Source organism: Carya illinoinensis, chromosome 8 (assembly GCF_018687715.1).
Source record: "Carya illinoinensis cultivar Pawnee chromosome 8, C.illinoinensisPawnee_v1, whole genome shotgun sequence".
In the NCBI taxonomy this organism is placed as follows: domain Eukaryota; kingdom Viridiplantae; phylum Streptophyta; class Magnoliopsida; order Fagales; family Juglandaceae; genus Carya; species Carya illinoinensis.
In genome coordinates this window covers 10,417,501-10,436,443 of record NC_056759.1, presented here as the reverse complement: position 1 = coordinate 10,436,443, position 18,943 = coordinate 10,417,501, and the positions used below count along the sequence as shown (strand labels likewise).

The 18,943-nt window shown below is 35.9% G+C and overlaps 2 protein-coding genes across 2 annotated transcripts; both read right to left on the bottom strand.

The window, feature by feature from the left end:
- Window positions 1-629: 629 nt before the first annotated feature.
- LOC122317819 (major pollen allergen Ole e 10-like) lies at window positions 630-2,363 on the bottom strand. Its single transcript, XM_043134852.1, has 5 exons — window positions 2,244-2,363; window positions 1,959-2,049; window positions 1,441-1,517; window positions 969-1,275; window positions 630-861 (listed from the first exon to the last, which is right to left on the bottom strand). The coding sequence occupies exons 2-5, from the start codon at window positions 2,041-2,043 to the stop codon at window positions 833-835; spliced, it is 498 nt and encodes a 165-aa protein (XP_042990786.1). The 5' UTR covers window positions 2,044-2,049; window positions 2,244-2,363; the 3' UTR covers window positions 630-832.
- A 1,715-nt stretch (window positions 2,364-4,078) lies between these two features.
- LOC122318421 (squamosa promoter-binding-like protein 1) lies at window positions 4,079-12,403 on the bottom strand. Its single transcript, XM_043135742.1, has 10 exons — window positions 11,418-12,403; window positions 10,939-11,120; window positions 9,278-9,861; window positions 8,259-8,333; window positions 8,065-8,172; window positions 7,859-7,976; window positions 7,425-7,566; window positions 6,940-7,090; window positions 5,213-5,836; window positions 4,079-4,837 (listed from the first exon to the last, which is right to left on the bottom strand). The coding sequence occupies exons 1-10, from the start codon at window positions 12,017-12,019 to the stop codon at window positions 4,400-4,402; spliced, it is 3,024 nt and encodes a 1,007-aa protein (XP_042991676.1). The 5' UTR covers window positions 12,020-12,403; the 3' UTR covers window positions 4,079-4,399.
- Window positions 12,404-18,943: the final 6,540 nt, after the last annotated feature.

Below are 18,943 nucleotides of genomic sequence, written 5' to 3'. Positions count from 1 at the left end.
GTTCTCACACTATACTGTATGTTTATACACCACCAAGTAGTAAAACTCTTGCAACAATATCTATCCTTCCAACATTAGGTCAGTGATTGGTAGGAGGGGAGTTCCTTTGAGTCTAGGCTTGACACTGATGAAAGTTTAATCTCAAGACTTTTATTCACCTCCTTTGGTGATGGAGTTTACCAGGCCTGGAGGTGGTCCAGGCCCCCTTGGTTGATTTTTCGAGAAAAAACAGAAGATAATGTCCAGGGAGATCAAAGATGCATCTGCCCTGTTTCAAGTGTACCGATTGCATCTTAAACAGTCATAAGCACCAGAAATTAGGATCTAATATCCCAAAAATTACAACACATTGGCTCTGGTACCTGCTGTTCCTTACTCTCACTCATTATCACAGTCAAATTAAGGCTTTTCAAGAGCATTCTCATTTAATTATGCAAATGTAAAAGAGCATTGTTTTATAATTTCAATCACGCTTCTACAGTGTGTGCGCACTTTACTTCCTTTTTACTAATTTTATGTTGAATTTTTTTTTTAATTATGCCATTTAATTCTTATCAAGTGTCTCTAGTGAGAGAGACTCACTTTATATGTCTGTATCTCTTTTTCACCCGAGACTTTTAAAATTTTTTTTGAATAACGTATTATTTCTAACAGCATTTGGATCTTAATTTTATCTCAATAAAAACCACTGCTGCCCTCTATTTCTTATTCAAGTTTGAGTTCTCTCTCTCTCTCTCTCCTCCCTTACAACAAGTACTTGAAAACCTTCTGATTTTATTCTTCCGATACAAAAGTGTCTTCATTCCTTAACTTCTTATCTTGAGCTCTCTCATCAAGCCGGATACTGGCATAGACCAAAAGCTGCCAATGCCAAAACACATCATCAAAGATAACTCGGTTGAAAACCAATAAACAACAATAATAACAACCTCTTATCTGTTCAACTTTGTTTCATAATTACTACTTACATGGGTTGTCAGAAACGATGAGACCGGTTCCATTAAAGTCGCAGTTCCAAGGGTGCTTCCCGGAGTCCTGGTAGAAGAGATTCATAGCAAACGAAGCATGAGAGACTGCATTGTTTGGATGGAAGCAGGTTCCTCCAAGTTGAATGCTACGACAGTCCACATTAGCTTCCCCGCAGCTGTATTCCACGTTGTGAAGAAGTTTATCATTATTTGTCGACGGCTTTGCAATGCACCACGTGTTCGTCATCGACCCTTTTTCCGTTCGATTAGAAGACAGTACTGCTTCCTTGTCGCCTGCTTTTGCGGGCTACAAAAAATTGGATGTCAAAGAGAGAAATCAGGTCTTGAGGGAAAGAAAACATTTTTCTTGAGAAATCATGGGAGAATAGTTAAGAAAAGAAATGACCATTTTTGTTGTTTTGGTTGGCTGTTTGCTCAGATGGCTGGAAGAACTAGAAGTGCTAAGAATTACCTGCAGCTTTTTCCCCTTCAGATGCGATCTTGAAAAAGCTACTTGCAGCCTTTTTTCATTTACATGCATCTTTGACTCTGCATGGTGAATTACGAAGCTTAGAGGTGCAAAAACATTACAACATTCAGCCCCAAAATTAGGATTACAGATAATATCCGCTATATGTAGCTAAATCATGGACCGTCCCTAAAGTTTAAACTGATAAGAAAAGATGGGCTTGATTAGTTAAGTACCCAAATATTTAATTGAATCGAAGATTAAAGGGTCAGCGTTCAAACTCAAGATAACATCTTTAATACCATGTTAATTCGCCATTTCTTAAAAAATGTAGCTTGCTAATGTCACATGTCATCAGTGTTACTATAACGAAATAGAAGCAGAGGACTGCTCATCATTGATCTTACTATAACGATATGTTGGGTGCAACCAATTCAAGTGGTGCACGTTAGAGATATTCAATAATATGCAAAATGCTGAATAAGAGAGAGGTCTAGGAAGTAATGAAAAGCAAGACACACCAGTGCAAGCAGCGAAAGACAGAAGAAACGCCAAGGCCAGAGGAAGGATTATTGCCAATGTCCCTCTAGCGATCTTCATTTTCATCTGTCACTGTAAAAGCAGACCCAACACAGAGAGAGACACAGAAAGAGGGAGATTAGTGAAGAGGGCATGCACAGTCGAGAGGTAGATATAACTGGTGCCAGAGAATGCGCTACAGATGGTTAAAAATGGAAACCAACAGCACCAGTACTAGTGCCCTGCAGTAAAAAGGATAGTTAAAGACAGAATGAGTTTATAATTACCAGCTTGGATAAGGCAGAGAGCTAGAGACTGGACTGGACTAATTGGTTACTTTTAAGAATGTAAGATAGACTCAGAAAGTATTCAATTTTTTATGATAGATGTTTTGGATTATGTTTTTGGTTTATACAAATCAAATAAACCAGCCTTAGCTTTGATGTAAGTCTATATATTATTCCCCACCTCTCACACGTCATTCCTGTTTGTCAACTAACACAATTCATTCCTATGTGCCCTTTTACCTACTGGTTTTGGTTTAAACGGGCATGGTTGCCCTTCAGGGTCACTCCTCTTTCATGTTGGATCATCTGAATAGGCATCATTCTACTCCAATGGAATCAATCACTTAAAGCTAGGTTTGGATACAAAAAGCATTTTATCTCATCTTATTTCATTTTATCTCATCTCATCTAATCATTATAATTTTCCTAAATTTTCATATAAAATATAATAAATAATTCAACTTTTTCAAATCTCAAAATAATAATAATATTAAAAAATTAATATTCTAACAATATTTTATTCAATTTTTAACTTTCATATCAACTTATCTCATCTTATCTCAATTCACTATAAAAAAACAAACTCTTCATTGTAGAGTTAGGCATCCAGCACCCTCTCTGAGCTGGCCTTCACACATAGTGGGACCTACAACATTAACTAATTAAAGTCAGGCTATTGTTAAAATTCTTTTTTATTAAAAAGTAGATCTATATTATCAAAGAATCTCATTGATATTTTATAAACTTTCTTTCAATAATTCTTTTTATGTATTTAACGTTTTTCTTTGGGATGGGTAAAATTCAGGTAACTCATCAAAGATCCAACCAAGCGATATCAATGTGTATGGTTAGGTTAAGTTGGTTTCAAGAGTAGCACAGCCAGTTTTTGTATTTTTTATAATATAATGGGGATATATGATATAATTTCAAAAAGTCACGAAAGATCACTTGTATTATTTACACAATTAAAAAGATTTAAGTTCTCTGGTATTATTTATTTGAGTTTTACTAGTCATCATCTCTACATACTACATTTATTTTTATTTTTTTAATTTATTTTATTTTTTCTAAACTAATTGATGTCTTTTCCTTTTTATTTATACACCACAAATTTAGTAAGAGAGAAAAAAAATAAAAAGTTTCTTAAAACTATATATATATATATATAAAGTAACAAATATGTTCAGTAAATTCAATGATGAAAATCAAGGTAAAGGGACTAGAGTTTTAAATTTTGTGCCGCACCTGTAGTTACCGTGTTGGGGTAGTAACCCATACAAGAAATGTATATGTTTTGTACTGGATCAAATACCATCCATACTGTGTGTTTCGATTAATATCAGTCGATTTTTGGTATAGGTATACCGATTGTATTCGGTATACCAATTGAAATTAGTAAATTTTTATAATTAATGTAAAAATTTTGATTTTTTCCTAATTTTTACTCAAATTCTCACATCTGAATATTATTTTCTTAACTTTATTTAATCCCTTTTTCTCTAGTACTGAAAATCAAATCCATACTCTCGTTTTCGTGATGAAGATGAGTGATTATTTTTTTTAAATATTTTGATTGAAAACTTAGAAGTATTATTAAATTTTATAAATATGTATTTTAACTTTCTAGGCCTATACTGATGTTATTTTAAAATATAATTTATATATATATAATTAATTTATTATATATAAACTATCTTGAAACGATACTGAAACTTAAATATTTCATTCCAGTGGCTTAATTAAAACGGTATTCAAAACTTTATAATGAACATCAACACTAGAATATATTGCTATCTTCCCATTAAAAATAAATCCACGGAAAGAACAAGAACACATGCCATCTTCAAACTACCTTTATATTCTTTTGCTGATCATGAAGTACAAGTACCTTTATATTCCTTTATTCATCCTACGACGAAAAAATCTCACTAATACAAAGGCAAACCCAGAGAGAGTCAAACAGCTTGGAATCGTAGAACGTACTTATTGTAAGTAACTAAACAAGCCTGTAGCAAGTACACTGAACACTAAATTAAAGTATATGTCACTACTGTCATCGAATTCAAACCCACCCCAAGTCAAGGGTTCTATTCTACTGTCTATAAATGCACACACTCACACCCTTATCATGATTATCAGCTTCACCTTAATGCACCTTAGCTCGTACCACAGTCCAACAATTCCCACCTGAAGGGGCGGAACACGTACAGAACTTCAGGGGAGCTTTTAAACAGAAGGGCCACACAGACACAGACTGCGGCTATAGCTACCATTGAAAGCATAACGGGCCTGTACACCAGAGACCTGCAAGCCGTTCTATAAGCCAGTTTCTGATCACAAAGCTTGCATTGTTGTTGGATATGTCTCAATTCAGTCCCTATCTCAAAGCTGGCGACCAGCTCATCATGTTGCTTCTGATTTGCACCGCAGTCTAAGAGAACATTAGGAATATCAACCACCAAATGCCCAGCTGATCTTTTGTTAATTTTCTTTTGCACCAGATGGATGTACGAAAAATGGCCACGTAAGCGCGCATAATCTTCAGGTGTGGCACCCGTGCTGTCATGAGCACCCTTCCAGGCTTCAATTCCCACCTAAATAAGATTCACCGGCATAAATCATATTCCATAAATTGTTCTTTCCAGATCTAAACACATACAAAAGACTTGAAACTTGAACTATATGGTACCAAAGGTGAAATATCAACCTGTTGTTGATTCGACACCAAGGAGAACGACCAATGATTGAAAAAAAAAAAAAATACCCAAGATATGGATTTTTTTTTTTTTGGGGGGGGGGGGGGGGGGGGGGGGGAGTTCCAGATTGGGAAACAGAAAATTAAAGCACTGATGAAGATAACAATTCATGCTAGAAGTTCTAAATATTGTATGATCTTAAGATGATTGTGTGATAGGTAATGAACTTAAAACGATTATTTTCAGAAATAAATTATCTATAACAAATTTTACCATTTTGGGATCATCTGTTAATGCCTCCAATACATTCTCAGAACCATCTTTACCGGCTGCAATGTGAAGTGGTGTCAAACCTCCAGGGCCTAAAACATCAGGTCTAAACAAGAAACTTCCATTGCTGCCACCAAACAATGCCATGTTTTTAGATCTCAATTCATCTGAAACCTGATATCTTAAAAGAAGTTCCACCAATGCCCTACTATTTCTCCTTACAGCTCTGTGAAGGAGACCCATCTCCGCTAATGCAAGATTCAGGGAAGGGTGTTCTCCTGCACCCACAGTTTCATCAAGCAGGATGTCCAGTAGCTTTCTCACTACCGAACACCAATCATGGTCCATCGAGAACTCAATGAGCCACTTGAACCGTTTAAGAGGAAAGAGGTCTGCATTAGAATTCAAGGGACCAAATCTAGACTTCAGCTGGTTTCTATGAAGAAGCCAACCCATTTCATGGATAAAATCCAAGGCTTGATTCTTGGCTTCCATTCCAGTCCCCTCAAAATCAGAATTAGTTCCAGTCAACTCCAATGCACTCTCAAGTGAACGGATCTCTGAACAAACATCTTCCTCTGTGACTAGAAAAGGAAAGAAGCTGCTGCTAAAGCCATGATCTTCAATCTGGATGAATTCAAGAAAACATAAACCTCAGCTTCCAGGAATGCATTCTTAAGGTAGTTTAATCCCTTCTACCAAGATGGATTGTACATATATGCTTGAAAATATCTACAGAATCATAATTTATTAAAAAGAAAAAAGAAAATAGCTTAAGAGCTAAGATATTCTCAAAAGAAAAATGATAAAGTAACTACCCATTTACAATTTCTCTACAATCTTCTAAAAAAATAATATTTTTTAAATATTTTTTCTAATTTTGATTTTGATTTGATTTGTTTGAAATTTAAAAAAATATTATTTTATTGATAAGTTATAAATGAATTGTAGATGAATTTTAAGGCTAAAAAATGAATTGTAGATGAATTTTAAGGCTATCATATCCCTTGTAAAAACTAGTCGTTGTGTGTGACTATATGAAAAAGTAGTGCTACATGTACATACAATTTTACACTATTATGCGTATTGAGTATCCGCCCCATTTTTTCAGTTTTTCTTTTTTAATTCAAATTTCGAATTAAGAATTTCAAGATCTTCACCATTTCAATAGCTAACACAACAGCATGTGTGGTTATGCAAGTAAAATTACATAGATATTAGATAGCATTTTCCTATATGAAAACATAAACATGCATGTGTAAGCCACAGCATTATTCTGATAAATTTTCCACGTCTTCTATTCAGAAAATTTAACATCTAAACAGCAGTTAGAACGGGAAGATTGAAGCTCATGCTCCCTATATCTAAATTCTTTCTACCATTTCTGCCATAAACCAAATGCTACCAACCAAAACAATGACAGAAGTAGGAATCAATAGCAAATCCATCCTCTACCTTACTCCCAATTAACAGTAATAGGGAAACAAGCAAGACACAAGTATACGCTGTCGATGGTACAAAAATGACCCCCCTATCTAGGTTGTGGACAAGAAATTACCAAGTACAACATAATTTTTTTATAAGGTTTACTAAGTAAATACTTCTAAAAAAATATTTATGGTCAACCTATAGAAAATTACAGAAGTAGATCCCGTTATTTGGGATGGGTGCCAGAGGATTAAACAATGGGTCAAGATTGATGACAATAAATAGAAGACAACAGTCAGCACCTCAATGAATCCTCTTCCATTCACTGCAGGAATAGAGCAAGAAAAGTGGATGCTTTGGAGCTCATCATGCTCCTCAAAGTTATGACAAGTGTCCATTGAATCATGAGTATTGTCCATGACCAGATAATTGCCTTCAAGTGCGCATAGTAACCTGGAAAAATAAAGAACATGACAGGTCTGTAGAAGCAGCACATTGGTCCACTACATAACACAGGTAAGGAAAAAAGTGCTACAGCTGCAAAGAGATCCTACAAAAGCAAACCCACAAATTGACATGATTTCATATGATACGTTAAATCGTAGCTTTACAATCTTATATACCACATCAAGGTACGTTTGTTTGTGAGTTTACTTTTATGGGATATTTTTTGTGGCTAAAGCATTTCTAAAAAAAAAATTAAGGATGATTTGAAGCTTAACATCACTTCTAGGGCATTGGGATTAAGTATAATGCAAAAGAGACTCACAGGAATGATAATGTATACCTTGTGGCAGGCCGAGTCAGGTTAATGCCTTTAACTAGAAACTGAGCTCTCTCAGATGCAGATATGGCGATAGGTTTGACACTCATTATTTTACCATAATTATTATTTCTGAGAGGTAAGGATGTGTCTATGACAACCTGACCTGCAGCATGAACGTATTGGTAAGATTGGTAAATCCTCCATACAAGAAGTGTGCGTATTTCATCTATGAGAAATGATATTTGCAATCATATAGTGCGCAAGCACTGCGCACTCTTTTTGAAAAAAGTGAATAAATACACATTAAAAAATTAACTTTTAAATGGTGGACCCCGCTTTTTTTCAAAATAAGTGCACAGTGCTTGCACAACCCATGACTACATCTAGCATTACTCTTCATCTACACACACACACACATATATTATAGTTTCATTCTTGAATTAAAACTTACAGACCATTGTAAACAAAGGCTATTTGATGCTGCACCCTGATATAAACCCATCCTGTTCTCCAGAAAGCGTCATCTGAGACATTCAAAAGCCTTTTTAAACTGGAACTCAGGTTGTGGCAGAGCTGTAGAAAACAAATTAAAGACTCATATGAGTTCAGAAACTGTCGCCTAAGAAGTACACATGCATAGTTCTAAGAATGCAAAGCTTACTTCCTCCCATGCAGCCTCAGCTTGACGTAGATAAATAGTCAGAATTATACAACCAGGCCTAATATAGCTCTCAATGTCAGTAGGACGGTGCGATAACCAGTCAAGAATCTGGAAGTTCAAAAATTTTACATGATTCAGCTATTTAAGGAAGGAAATGCAAAACAATTTCACTTAGAATTTATTGTTTTGACTACCTGTGCTCGCAGTACAAGAGGAAAATCGCTTGGTCCTTTCCCAAATAGTTTAAATACAATTCGATCTGTGCGGCTCTGAAATGGAGGTTAAAGCAATGTTTGATGAAGACATTGATCCAATATATATATATATATAGATATATAGATATACAATAAATAAATAAATAAGACGTGCTTAATATTGAGCCAGCTTTTAAACTAGGGGACAAAGTTCACATTATTCATATGATAACATGAAAGAAACATGAAAGAAAAGAGAAGGTAGGGATCGAATTGTAGGAATATTTAAACAAAAATAGATATAGGAAGACGGCAAACAAAAGTATGGGAGTTGGTGACCTGGACTACTTAGAGAACTTCAGATCCTATAAAGTGACCAGTAAGGAAAGGATCAAGAGACAATGGTGGATGAATACAACAGGAACCTTACATAACCTCTAACAAATTTCCAAGGTAGCCATATCAACAACAACAACAACAACAACAAATCCAACATGTAACAGTGAAAAAATTGGTTGGGAGGGGGGGTAGGCAGATTGTTACCTGTCACCTATCACAGTTTTACATGATATTTTAAATATTTATGGTCTACAAATGTCGTACTTCTTTTTTTTCCCCCTCAACGAATGGCCTGCCCCAAGTTTGTATGGTGTGGCACCCAAGTTTGAATGCTTCAAGAATAAACAGGCACTTCTTTGTTCCATGGCAAAGAAAATCCCTTTATTAAGTTTTCTTCCTTTACTTTCCACTCTTATAAAAATTGGAAAGTTTTCAGACCCACAAGTCCATAAAGGTAATGCGTGATCAACTAAAATGATGCACATCCTTACTGGTTCTACAACAGCATGGGCACTGCATGTTCAGAGACGGAGATAGTGCATGACCCAACTACCAAATAACCACAGAAAGCCAAGGTTTTCCATCTCAAGACTCTATGTACTATCCATGGAGTTTAAAGTGAAGAGGATGCAAAGAGGGTGTCTGAATATTATAATGCATTTTCTGGAGTACAAATATACCTGAGCATCTCCACTTGAACTTGCAGGCGACCGGGTAGACACTGAATCTGAATGTCCACTAGTTTGAGGTGGACTTGACTGATGAGAGTCGAGGGAGCTAGGCCCCGTATTAGCAGGGACAGGCGATCTCTCAATATCTTCCATGCCATCATTTGAGTCAATATATATGTCATTCAAGTCAAAATTGATCATCTTGATCTGCTGTGCAGTACCATCTCCGACGTCTGAGCAAGCTGGAGGGCTGTTCAAACTGCATGGTTTTGTAGAAGAGGTGGTTTGTATGTCTTCACTTCTAGCATCATCTACACTCCGGCCTTGCTGTGGAATTTCAGATACAGGTATAGAGTGATGCTGTTTAGAAGGCCTCGAAGGGGCTTCAGTACCGTTCGAGAGTAAAGTAGAAACCAACTCGGAATTCCCATGTGAATTCCCAGCATTTATCGAATTTGGAGCATTTAGTGAACTTGGAGGATCCTGCATAATCGCAGGTATGTTTTTTCCCCTGTGTTCACCACTTTGGCTGGCAAGGCTCCTTAGAAGATGCGTTAGTAAATCCTGATCCGTGCTTTGGTCAGATCTGTAGGCTGAAATTCATGAAAGGAAACTCTCATCTCAATAATCATACCAAATATCTAGTTATTTTTTTTCTATTTCAAAGACCACGAGACACATCTGTCATAACGGCCATTTCAACCAGAGTGCTAGGCCCCCTACTTAATAAGCTAATTCGCAATCAATCCAATAATAGTGGATCAGGTACAATGACACCAATTAAGTCTGCTACACATCTCAGTAAGTTGGTTGGCATTGATGTGAGATATGAAATCCTTGTAATTGGTGCTAATTATAATAAAATGAAATATACTTTCAAATTAGCAAGCTGTGGGGAGAGACAAGATATTCAGTAGACAAAGAAGGTCCTGTTTAGACATTGATGCGATCCATGGCATGGAAAACATATGTTTTGGAATAGTTTAGCTATTTTCTCAAATAAGAAATCATTTACACATTAAATTCAGCAGTCAGGAATATTGCCATATATGCAGGTTCAATCTTCAGGATTCAGAACAGATTGGTTCATCCTAAAGATCAGACTAGGAAGATGTCATTTTCGCATGCATTAACATCATTCAATTTAAGTTAAGAAACAACCCTCCTATATGTTTCACTAACTAAATTAATCAATCAAAAAAACAAATGTTTCACCAACTAAATTCTGCAATTGATTAGATCCACAACTAACCACCCTATTTCATCCCTAAAGCCACCACATGCATCTATATTTCTTTTTATAGGTAATAGTGTGCATCTTTATTGAGAAGATTAGATCAAAATTATAAAAAAAATTACGTTTAGCTTCTGGTTAAATTCATTTCCCCTATCTACCATTATAACAATAACAATGACAAGCAAGTGCTCTAGTAAAATCTGAGCAGCTGACATTTCATTCTCACAAGGGCTAAAGTAGACAAGAGTAACTGCACACAAAGAAAGAAAAGCTCAAAGATCTATCATCATATTCACAACGGCTAAAGCAGACAAGAGTAACTGCAAACAATAGAACCCCAAGCAGCAAATCAAGCAAATATCAAAGGATCAAAATGAAAAAATTCATAAGGAATCAGCTTTGAGTTATAGTGCAAGTGTGTAGCATCACTTACAGTGCATGTTGGAAAGTATCCTCAATAGACTAATCAATAGATAACCACTAGTCTGATCATCATTCAGTGTGCTTCCATTGACAACAGTATCAGGATTTATTTTCCTCCTCCGTTTATTGTGGCCGGCCAAACGTCTATGACAGCTTCTCTTCCCCTCATCAAATTCCTGAAGTACATGAAACCTGCCCATAAATTTAACAAAATCATATAAGCAGCAGGCGTGTTCCTTAAAGATGAATCTGCAAATGGATAATATAACAAGAAACTGCAAGCCATGGGAAAATTATCTGATGCCAATGTGTGGAAGAAGCTGGAGACCTCAAGCATTTTGAGCTACAAAATATCCCTAACCCATATTCCATAGTTCTACACTAAGTTTCACAGCAACCTTAATAATGCAAATTTGCCCTGTGATGCTAATAAGCGATTACAAAGATATTGACTACTACAACAATTCAAGTCAACGACTGAATTCTTACCTACTACACTGCTGACAGAATCGCTGCATGATGTTCCCCACAAGCACCTTACTGGCCTTGGAATGCATCTCACATACCTTGTGCCGCCTATGATAATCCTTGGCATTGCTCAGATCAGCTCCACAGTTGTCCACTTGACAAATGGCACGGTTTGAAGTACCCCCAACTAACTTAGTCTTCTTTCCACTCATTCCTTCCCAGTTTCCTACTTCCCTCTCAGGCACCTGATAACCTTGCCCACCAAGCTTCAACGCAAGGGTACCTGCTTCTTCATCGTTCAAATTGCCCTCTTCTAGCAGATTAACCCTCCTCCTCTTCTCCAATTCCCTCTTCACTTTCTCAATTCCCAGATTCACTTCATCAGAGCATGATGAAGAACTATTTGACGAGCCCCCAGTTGGAGGAATCCCAGAGCCAAGGGGAAAAAATTGCCGGTCCATGCTACCTGATGGCACCAGATTCAATGGGCTGGCCATGAAAAGATGCCCATCCCATTTCCATTCATTCAAATCCCACTCCAAACTCCTCTTCCCCATGGCTCGCAAATCTGCAGTACGCATAGCATAGAAATGATGATCTTCAACTCCAAATCTAGCATCCATGAGTCAAACCCAGAATTCCCAAACAGATCCAAACCACCAATCAAACCCCCAAAACAGCACAAACCCAAGAAATTCAATCCAATTGCAGAAAACCAGAGCTCAAGACCCAAAGTTGAGTCAACCGCAACTCTCAACTAATCAGCTTCACTTCTTCCCCATAAGTCCAGAAACAGTACACCGGCACGACCATGACTCCAATTAAGTGCAACCCACATACCAAACAAAGCTTTCAAACCACCAAGACCTCAAAATCAACTACACAAAAAGCAAACCCCAAAACCGTGGACTATCAAATAAAGCTTCAATTAACCATCGAAGGCACCAAAATCAGCTACAAAGAAGCCCCGGATCAATGAAACAAACTTCAAGAACTAAGCTTTCCACCTATACAAAAGAATTAAGCATTTCTTACATTAAGCAAGAAAATAATAAAAAATAAAAAATAAAAAACTCTACAATCTCTGTTACACAATAATACAGAACAAAATAGTATAATTAAATGAAAAGGAAAGTTATAAAACAGAAAGAAAATAAAACTACTTGCCCAGCAGTAGTGCGTTACTGAAAAAAAGGAGATCGACGGCGGCGAGGAAGTGAAGGAGGAGAGGTGTCCGAAAAGACGCACGAATCCAAAGGCAAGTGGGAGGAGAGATTCGGATGGACGACGTTCCCGCTGATGATGAATAAGGTGAAGATGATGTCGCGTGAGATTGGGTATTGTAGGGTGCACACACACACAACAAAAAGAACATGTTGTCGATAATAACAGTTAAAAAATTACGCCACTATTTGTACTACAGTACAAAGGACCATCCGAGTGAGTGAGGAAGAGAGAGAAAAGCAGTTAGAACAGCAGCGCCAACCGACGAAAATGGTGGGGCACCGGCACACCGGTGCACCCCACTTCCCTCGTGTCTCATGACCCCAATGCTCCCAAGCCCACTTTACTATTGGAACGAGAAAGGCTGTTTATTATTTTTATACTATATATTAATATGTTTTTATTATTTTTATCTTTTTATTTAAATAAATATATTTATATTGTGCATTTAAATAGAATAATAAAAATAAATTATATATTTTTTATACATATTTTTTCACATATTATGTGTGATGTAATGGATGGTAAATAGAATTTTTATCGTAATAAAAAAATTTTACTCATTATCTTTACATCTGATTACACATAATTTTTTATTATTTTTTTATTATCAAACATGTGGTATATGGTAATATATGGATAATAAATAAAAGAATTTTTTAATTTAATAATAATAAAATTAAAAAATTAAAAAAATAAAGATAAAAAAATAAAGTATAGTTTAGAGATGATGAATTGATGAGTAGAAAGGCTTTTATAATAATATAGTAGAGAAAAAAAATTAAATATATGATATTGGATATTATATATATATTTATATTTTTAGTAATAAATCTCACAATGCTCATTGCTCTTACGACCATCGTGCTCACTCCATGATCAACGCCTGCTATAGGCCCCAGCGCTTTCTACCTCTCTCTGTCGGAGTCTCTTGTCGTTAAGTTTGATGTCTCGTCTCTGTTTCGGCTCGATAAAATGCTTTTATTGGAATTTTTTTTAATTTTAATCATTAGATAATAAGTTAATAAAAAAAATGAAGAATTTAAAATTGAGGCATAGACATCAAAATTAATGATGAATGTGTACATGTCCAATCGAGTCTCTTGACTCTCCACGACACAACGGTTGAATGTAAGTATTTCGACTTGTCAACCCTTGTGCTAATAAAGTCGAATCCCTTGACTTGCTGCGATACAATCGTCGTACACAAGTCTTTCGACTTGTAGACCTTGTGCCAGCCAAGTTGAGTCCTTTTACTCGCCAAGATTCATTGGTTGAGTTAGAGCCCTAGGGCTCGCCCTCACGACTAGTTGGACAAGTTCTTTGACTTGTCGACTTTCATGTCGCCACATCCAAGCCGAAGTTGGGCACAAGTTCCTTAACTTGCCGACCTTTGCATTATACAGCATCTTTTTCAACAAACGCCGAGTGTTACACTTGTGCCATAACAGTAGCTAGTAGGTTACCTTCGGGTACGAACCTTAGGAGTTAACTGGCCTCTGAGTTCCAAAACCACCTTGAGCGAATTACCTTAGGAAATGAGTCAACAGGTTCAGCAACCACCTAAGGTGGACCCAAGGGGTCGACGGGCTCTCTGAACCCTTTGTATGGGTTACATCATACGAACTCTAACACTAACAGTCAATCAAAAACAAAAGCCTTGGACAAATATACACTTTTAAATAATGACAGGCATTCATGCAGACGCATCACCTGACTACGCATATTACACGATCGAGTAAATCTCCTGCCACATCTGAGCTCCGCGTTTGCATCTTAACAGTCGAGTACATATCCCGTCACATTCGAGCTTTGCACTCGCATCTTACATGGTTGAGTACATCTCTCGCCCCATCTAAGCTCCGTGCTCGCATCTTATATGATCGAGTACATCTCTCGCCACATTCAAGTTCTGCGCTCGCATCTTATGCAGTTGAATACATCTCTTACCACATTTGAGCTCTGTGCTTGCATATCACGCGGTCGAGTACACCTCCCTCCTAATCTTGAGCTCAAAAGTCTTTGTCACTTAATGCATTCAGCAGCCCATCTCCATCGCATATTTTATCTTAAAGATTCTCAAAACCTTCTTTTGGAGCAAATCGACTTTAAGAATTATGAGCAACTGTAAGGGACAAAATATCCCAAGCCAAGGCAATCCTGGTCCAATCCACCAAATGGCCATCACTATAAGACAAAGGAAGAGAGATGTATGGGAGACAAGGAGGGGACAAGGGAGAATAGTGTGTTAGGAAGTAAAGGTGGACAATGTCAGGTGAAAAAAAGGAAAGTGAGAGGTGATTAGACACGCAAAGAAAAATATGATCATGCATCATTACTGCAGATAGGCAAGTAGAAAGAAGGATTGGATAAAAGGGGAAAAGCTAGACGACTAACGGGACTTCTTTATCAATAGCTTCTTCAACCTCTCAAATTGGAGCTCTAGGAAGAACATCTTCTCTAACAAATATATTCAAGATCTCTATTATACAGTGAGAAATGAGAAGCTATGAAAAATTGTAAAATAAGTATATTATAGTATATTTCTTTTCCTAAAACGTCCCGAGGCAATATGCCAAACCACATAAATACATGTATCCATTTCTCTTTATTTTCTTTACACTTGTTATCCATTCACCGCCATGAATGTATACACTGACACTGCACAGCTATACCGGATCACTGTCGAGGGCTCCAAACCATATCAATCGAGGCCCAAATCGATATAGCAGGCCGAAAATGACTTTTTCTCTCATTCTAGCCTATTGTGCCAATTTTTAGGCATCAACACACAAGGTCAAGTTTGGCTAGCTCATCTCACTCGTCACACTTTGTTGGCTTCGGAGCTGAGACCTCTGACTTGGTAGGTACCTGCACCTTTCTCTGGTTTCAGGTGCGGATAGCTCTCTCTAACTTTTCAAAAATCTAAGTTTGGTTCCGTTTTGTTTTAGTTCCCTCATGCATGTCGTTGTATGAGTAGTTTTAGAATTGAATTGGGAGATGAAGTGGTTCTCAGTAAGAATTATTTATGTTACATGAAGCATGCAATTGGTCTCTACTTTTTTTGTGTACTTATTTTAGTCCTGATTGTTGGTGGCCATTCGTTTTGATGTGCTGCATTCGTCTGAATGATAGCTGAAGTGGATTGATTGGATGTTATGGCTTCGTTTGAAGTGTTTATAGTTTAGAATGAGATATGGTATTGAGATAATAAAATGAGATGAAATGAAAAACCTGTAAATAATAGTGAAATAGTATATGAATAATAGTAAAATAGTTTGAATTAAGATGTTTTATTGAATTTTAAGAAATGAGAGAAAAAAAAAAATTGAATAAAAAAATCTATAAAATTAAAATATTGTTAGAATATACTTTTTTAATATAATTTTTGTTTTGAGATTTGAAAAAGTTGTATTATTTTTATGTTTTGTTTTGAAGTTTGAGAAAATTATAATGATTAGATAAAAAAATTGTAAATTTGAAATTAAAAAATATTTATATTTAAGTGGTGTTTAAATGTTGAGAAGGAATTAGATGAAATGAGATGGGTTGATTCATCATTTTAATCTCATTCTTGAACTTTTTTCTGGGACATGGTTCTTTTGTGTTCTTCTCAATTTCTTATGAAGCGCTTCAGCTGGCCTATTCTATTTTTCTGTCTTCTACATGTAAAAGTTAGAATGGCTTGTTTTGTTTATCTAAGCCAATACTTTTGGATCAGAGAGGAGGACAGTTGAGGGAAAAGGAATCATGAGCTGCTTGGGTTTGGAAAAGAGATGATGCCCATAGAGCCAATGACAGTGGAGGTCCATACATGGTGAAACTTTCAGCGGGTAATTTGTCGGCTAAGCTAGAGTTGGTGCTAACAGAACTATAACTATTAAAGTGACTTTGCAATTAAGGGTGTAATTTGTATGTGGGAAGTCATGGATCGAAAATTTCAGTCCATTTTTTTTTTGTCGGATTGGACTGTTAGCTATCAGTCTAATCGGTCTATGAACATTTTTTTCATAGTATATATAGGGTTAGTGAAATTAAGTTATCTATTAAATAATTTTATTGTATATGTGGTCAATAGTAATCCATTAGATGAAAATTACATAATTAACTTATACAATTATTATATAAAATAATATATTATATATAATATTTAAAAATATATACATTCAGTGGGTCTCAGTTTGGTCAAATCCAAAAAAACCACACCTCGAGATCAACCAATAAGGCTATCGGTCTAATCTAATCCAGTCGATTTTTTAAATCCGGTCCGCTCCTCTTACAGCTGTATCTGTAATGAATTGCTACATTCAAGGCCAGCTCAATAGGTTTCGGAGCCTGATGTCAAAATTTTGATTGATGTATTCTTTTAAATAAAATTATTCTTATTTTAAAAAATTTGATCGTTTTACAAAGTAAAATTATTGATTAAGATTTTTTATCACATTTTTAACTAATAACTTACTTAATCTTTATTAGAAATGTTTGATTTAGAGAGGATTTTATCAAATTTCGTCTTACAAGACATGTTTTAGACTCTTAGAGTCCGTTTGAGAGTGCAATTATTCCCATGTATTCTCAGATATTCTTAAATTCAATGTTTTCTCTCTCCTTTTTAAAAATTCAATAAAACATCTTAATTTAAATTATTTTTATTATTTACAGAGATTCTGAATATTCTTAATATCTACTTGAGCCTAGGGTTGTTCATCCAGGTTTCGGACCGGGTATCCGGATATACCCGGCCCGGAACCTGAATTTCAAACCCGGGCCGGTTTTCGGTCCAATATACGCGGGTTGCAACTTGGGCCGGAACCCGAGTGAATCTGGATTTTTTGAAACCCGGAATCCGGGTTCCGGACTATACCCGTGTTAGGTTTATTTATTTTTTTATTTATTTATTTTTTAATTTTTATAAAAACAAAAACCGATATTACTTAGTTTCTTTCAAGAAGCATTTTTCTTTTAAATCTAAGAGCCTATATTATTTAGTTTCTTTCAAGAAAAAATGTTGTAAAGCATACTAATTGCCTTTTTAACTAAATGCATCTAAAAAAAATAATACAATAACTACATATTTCATTATTTAGTATTTATACATTACAAAACACAAATTACAAAATATGAAATTACATATCAAAAGTGGATTACATAGAGCCATCAATATATAATATGTTTGCTTCATGCAATCAATGCATTCATTCACAATTGAATTTAGTTTCTGATGAATTTTCTCTCTCAGAACAACCATTGTTGGTTATCTGCAAGATGTATTCAACAGAAAGGTTTGTGATTATCTGCATGTATGTACATATTGAAACAAAATCAATATATCATATGAATTATTAAAAGTTATTAATTGGTCTGCTGATATTTTAAGCAAAGATATCAAACATAATCTTATGACTTAAAGCTACATTAATTAACCAAAAAATAAAGGTGAAAACTGCCACTCTGTGGTGTTAGTTGAATTTGGGACTACATGACAATACCTTCATTAAAGAAATAACAAGGAAACAAAAGAAAAAGGCAGAAATTAATATCTTACCATAACTGATAGGGGTGAAAACTCTTGTCTTTTGCTTCTTGGTTACCATATCATGAAAATTTCTTGAATCTTTCGAGGCTTTCTTTTGATTGACAAGCACTATTAAGTTCAAGTCTATTCTCCTGTTCTTGTATGATCTCTACCGTTTTGTAAGATGCAGAAATACTTATTTTGACTACTCATCCTTATTCTTCATGATGCTATAGCTGCCAATGCTCTAAATGATTCCAAACATCAGTCGCAACACACTTTATGAATGTCCATTTTTATCCTATATAGGATTTTTTGTTACTTGGACTTCATGAGACATTGTTTTCATCAAGATTATTCATTTATATCTGTACAGTTTAGAATCCTAGACCATAGAAAATTCAACAGCATAAGAATTTTCAATTTATTGTTCTTAGTTTACACTTTATTAATGATGAAATAAGCCATTGCTCTTGGTAAAAAACAAAATGTGTTGCCTAAGTATGCAGTGCATAAACGAGTAACACTAATCAAGAAAATGAAAGAAGTGTAAACAAGCCCATTGATGGCTTGCAAAATTTTATATTGCAGATTTTACAAGTTCGCTCGAGCGGAGGCTTTTGGCCGCTCGAGCGAATTCAGGCAGATTCAAACGCTCGACTGCCGCTCGACAGGGAGCTCGAGCGGGTTGCTGAAAAACGAAGATCGCTCGAGCGGAGACATTTGCCGCTCGAGCGAAATCAGGCAGAGTCGAACGCTCGATGCGCGCTTGACACCCCGCTCGAGCGAACATCGTATTTTGACAGAT

What these genes read in the sequence shown, in the direction of transcription:
- LOC122317819 (XM_043134852.1), bottom strand. Translation starts at nt 2,043, where the DNA reads ATGAAAATGAAGATCGCTAGAGGGACATTGGCAATAATCCTTCCTCTG. An exon ending in TGAAGGGGAAAAAGCTGCAG is followed by an intron (nt 1,276 to 1,440) that starts GTAATTCTTAGC and finishes AATTTTTTGTAG; the next exon opens with CCCGCAAAAGCAGGCGACAA. An exon ending in CATCGTTTCTGACAACCCAT is followed by an intron (nt 862 to 968) that starts GTAAGTAGTAAT and finishes TGGCATTGGCAG; the next exon opens with CTTTTGGTCTATGCCAGTAT.
- LOC122318421 (XM_043135742.1), bottom strand. Translation starts at nt 12,019, where the DNA reads ATGGATGCTAGATTTGGAGTTGAAGATCATCATTTCTATGCTATGCGT. An exon ending in CTCTTGTACTGCGAGCACAG is followed by an intron (nt 8,173 to 8,258) that starts GTAGTCAAAACA and finishes TTGAACTTCCAG; the next exon opens with ATTCTTGACTGGTTATCGCA. An exon ending in TAACAGATGATCCCAAAATG is followed by an intron (nt 4,838 to 5,212) that starts GTAAAATTTGTT and finishes AATCTTATTTAG; the next exon opens with GTGGGAATTGAAGCCTGGAA.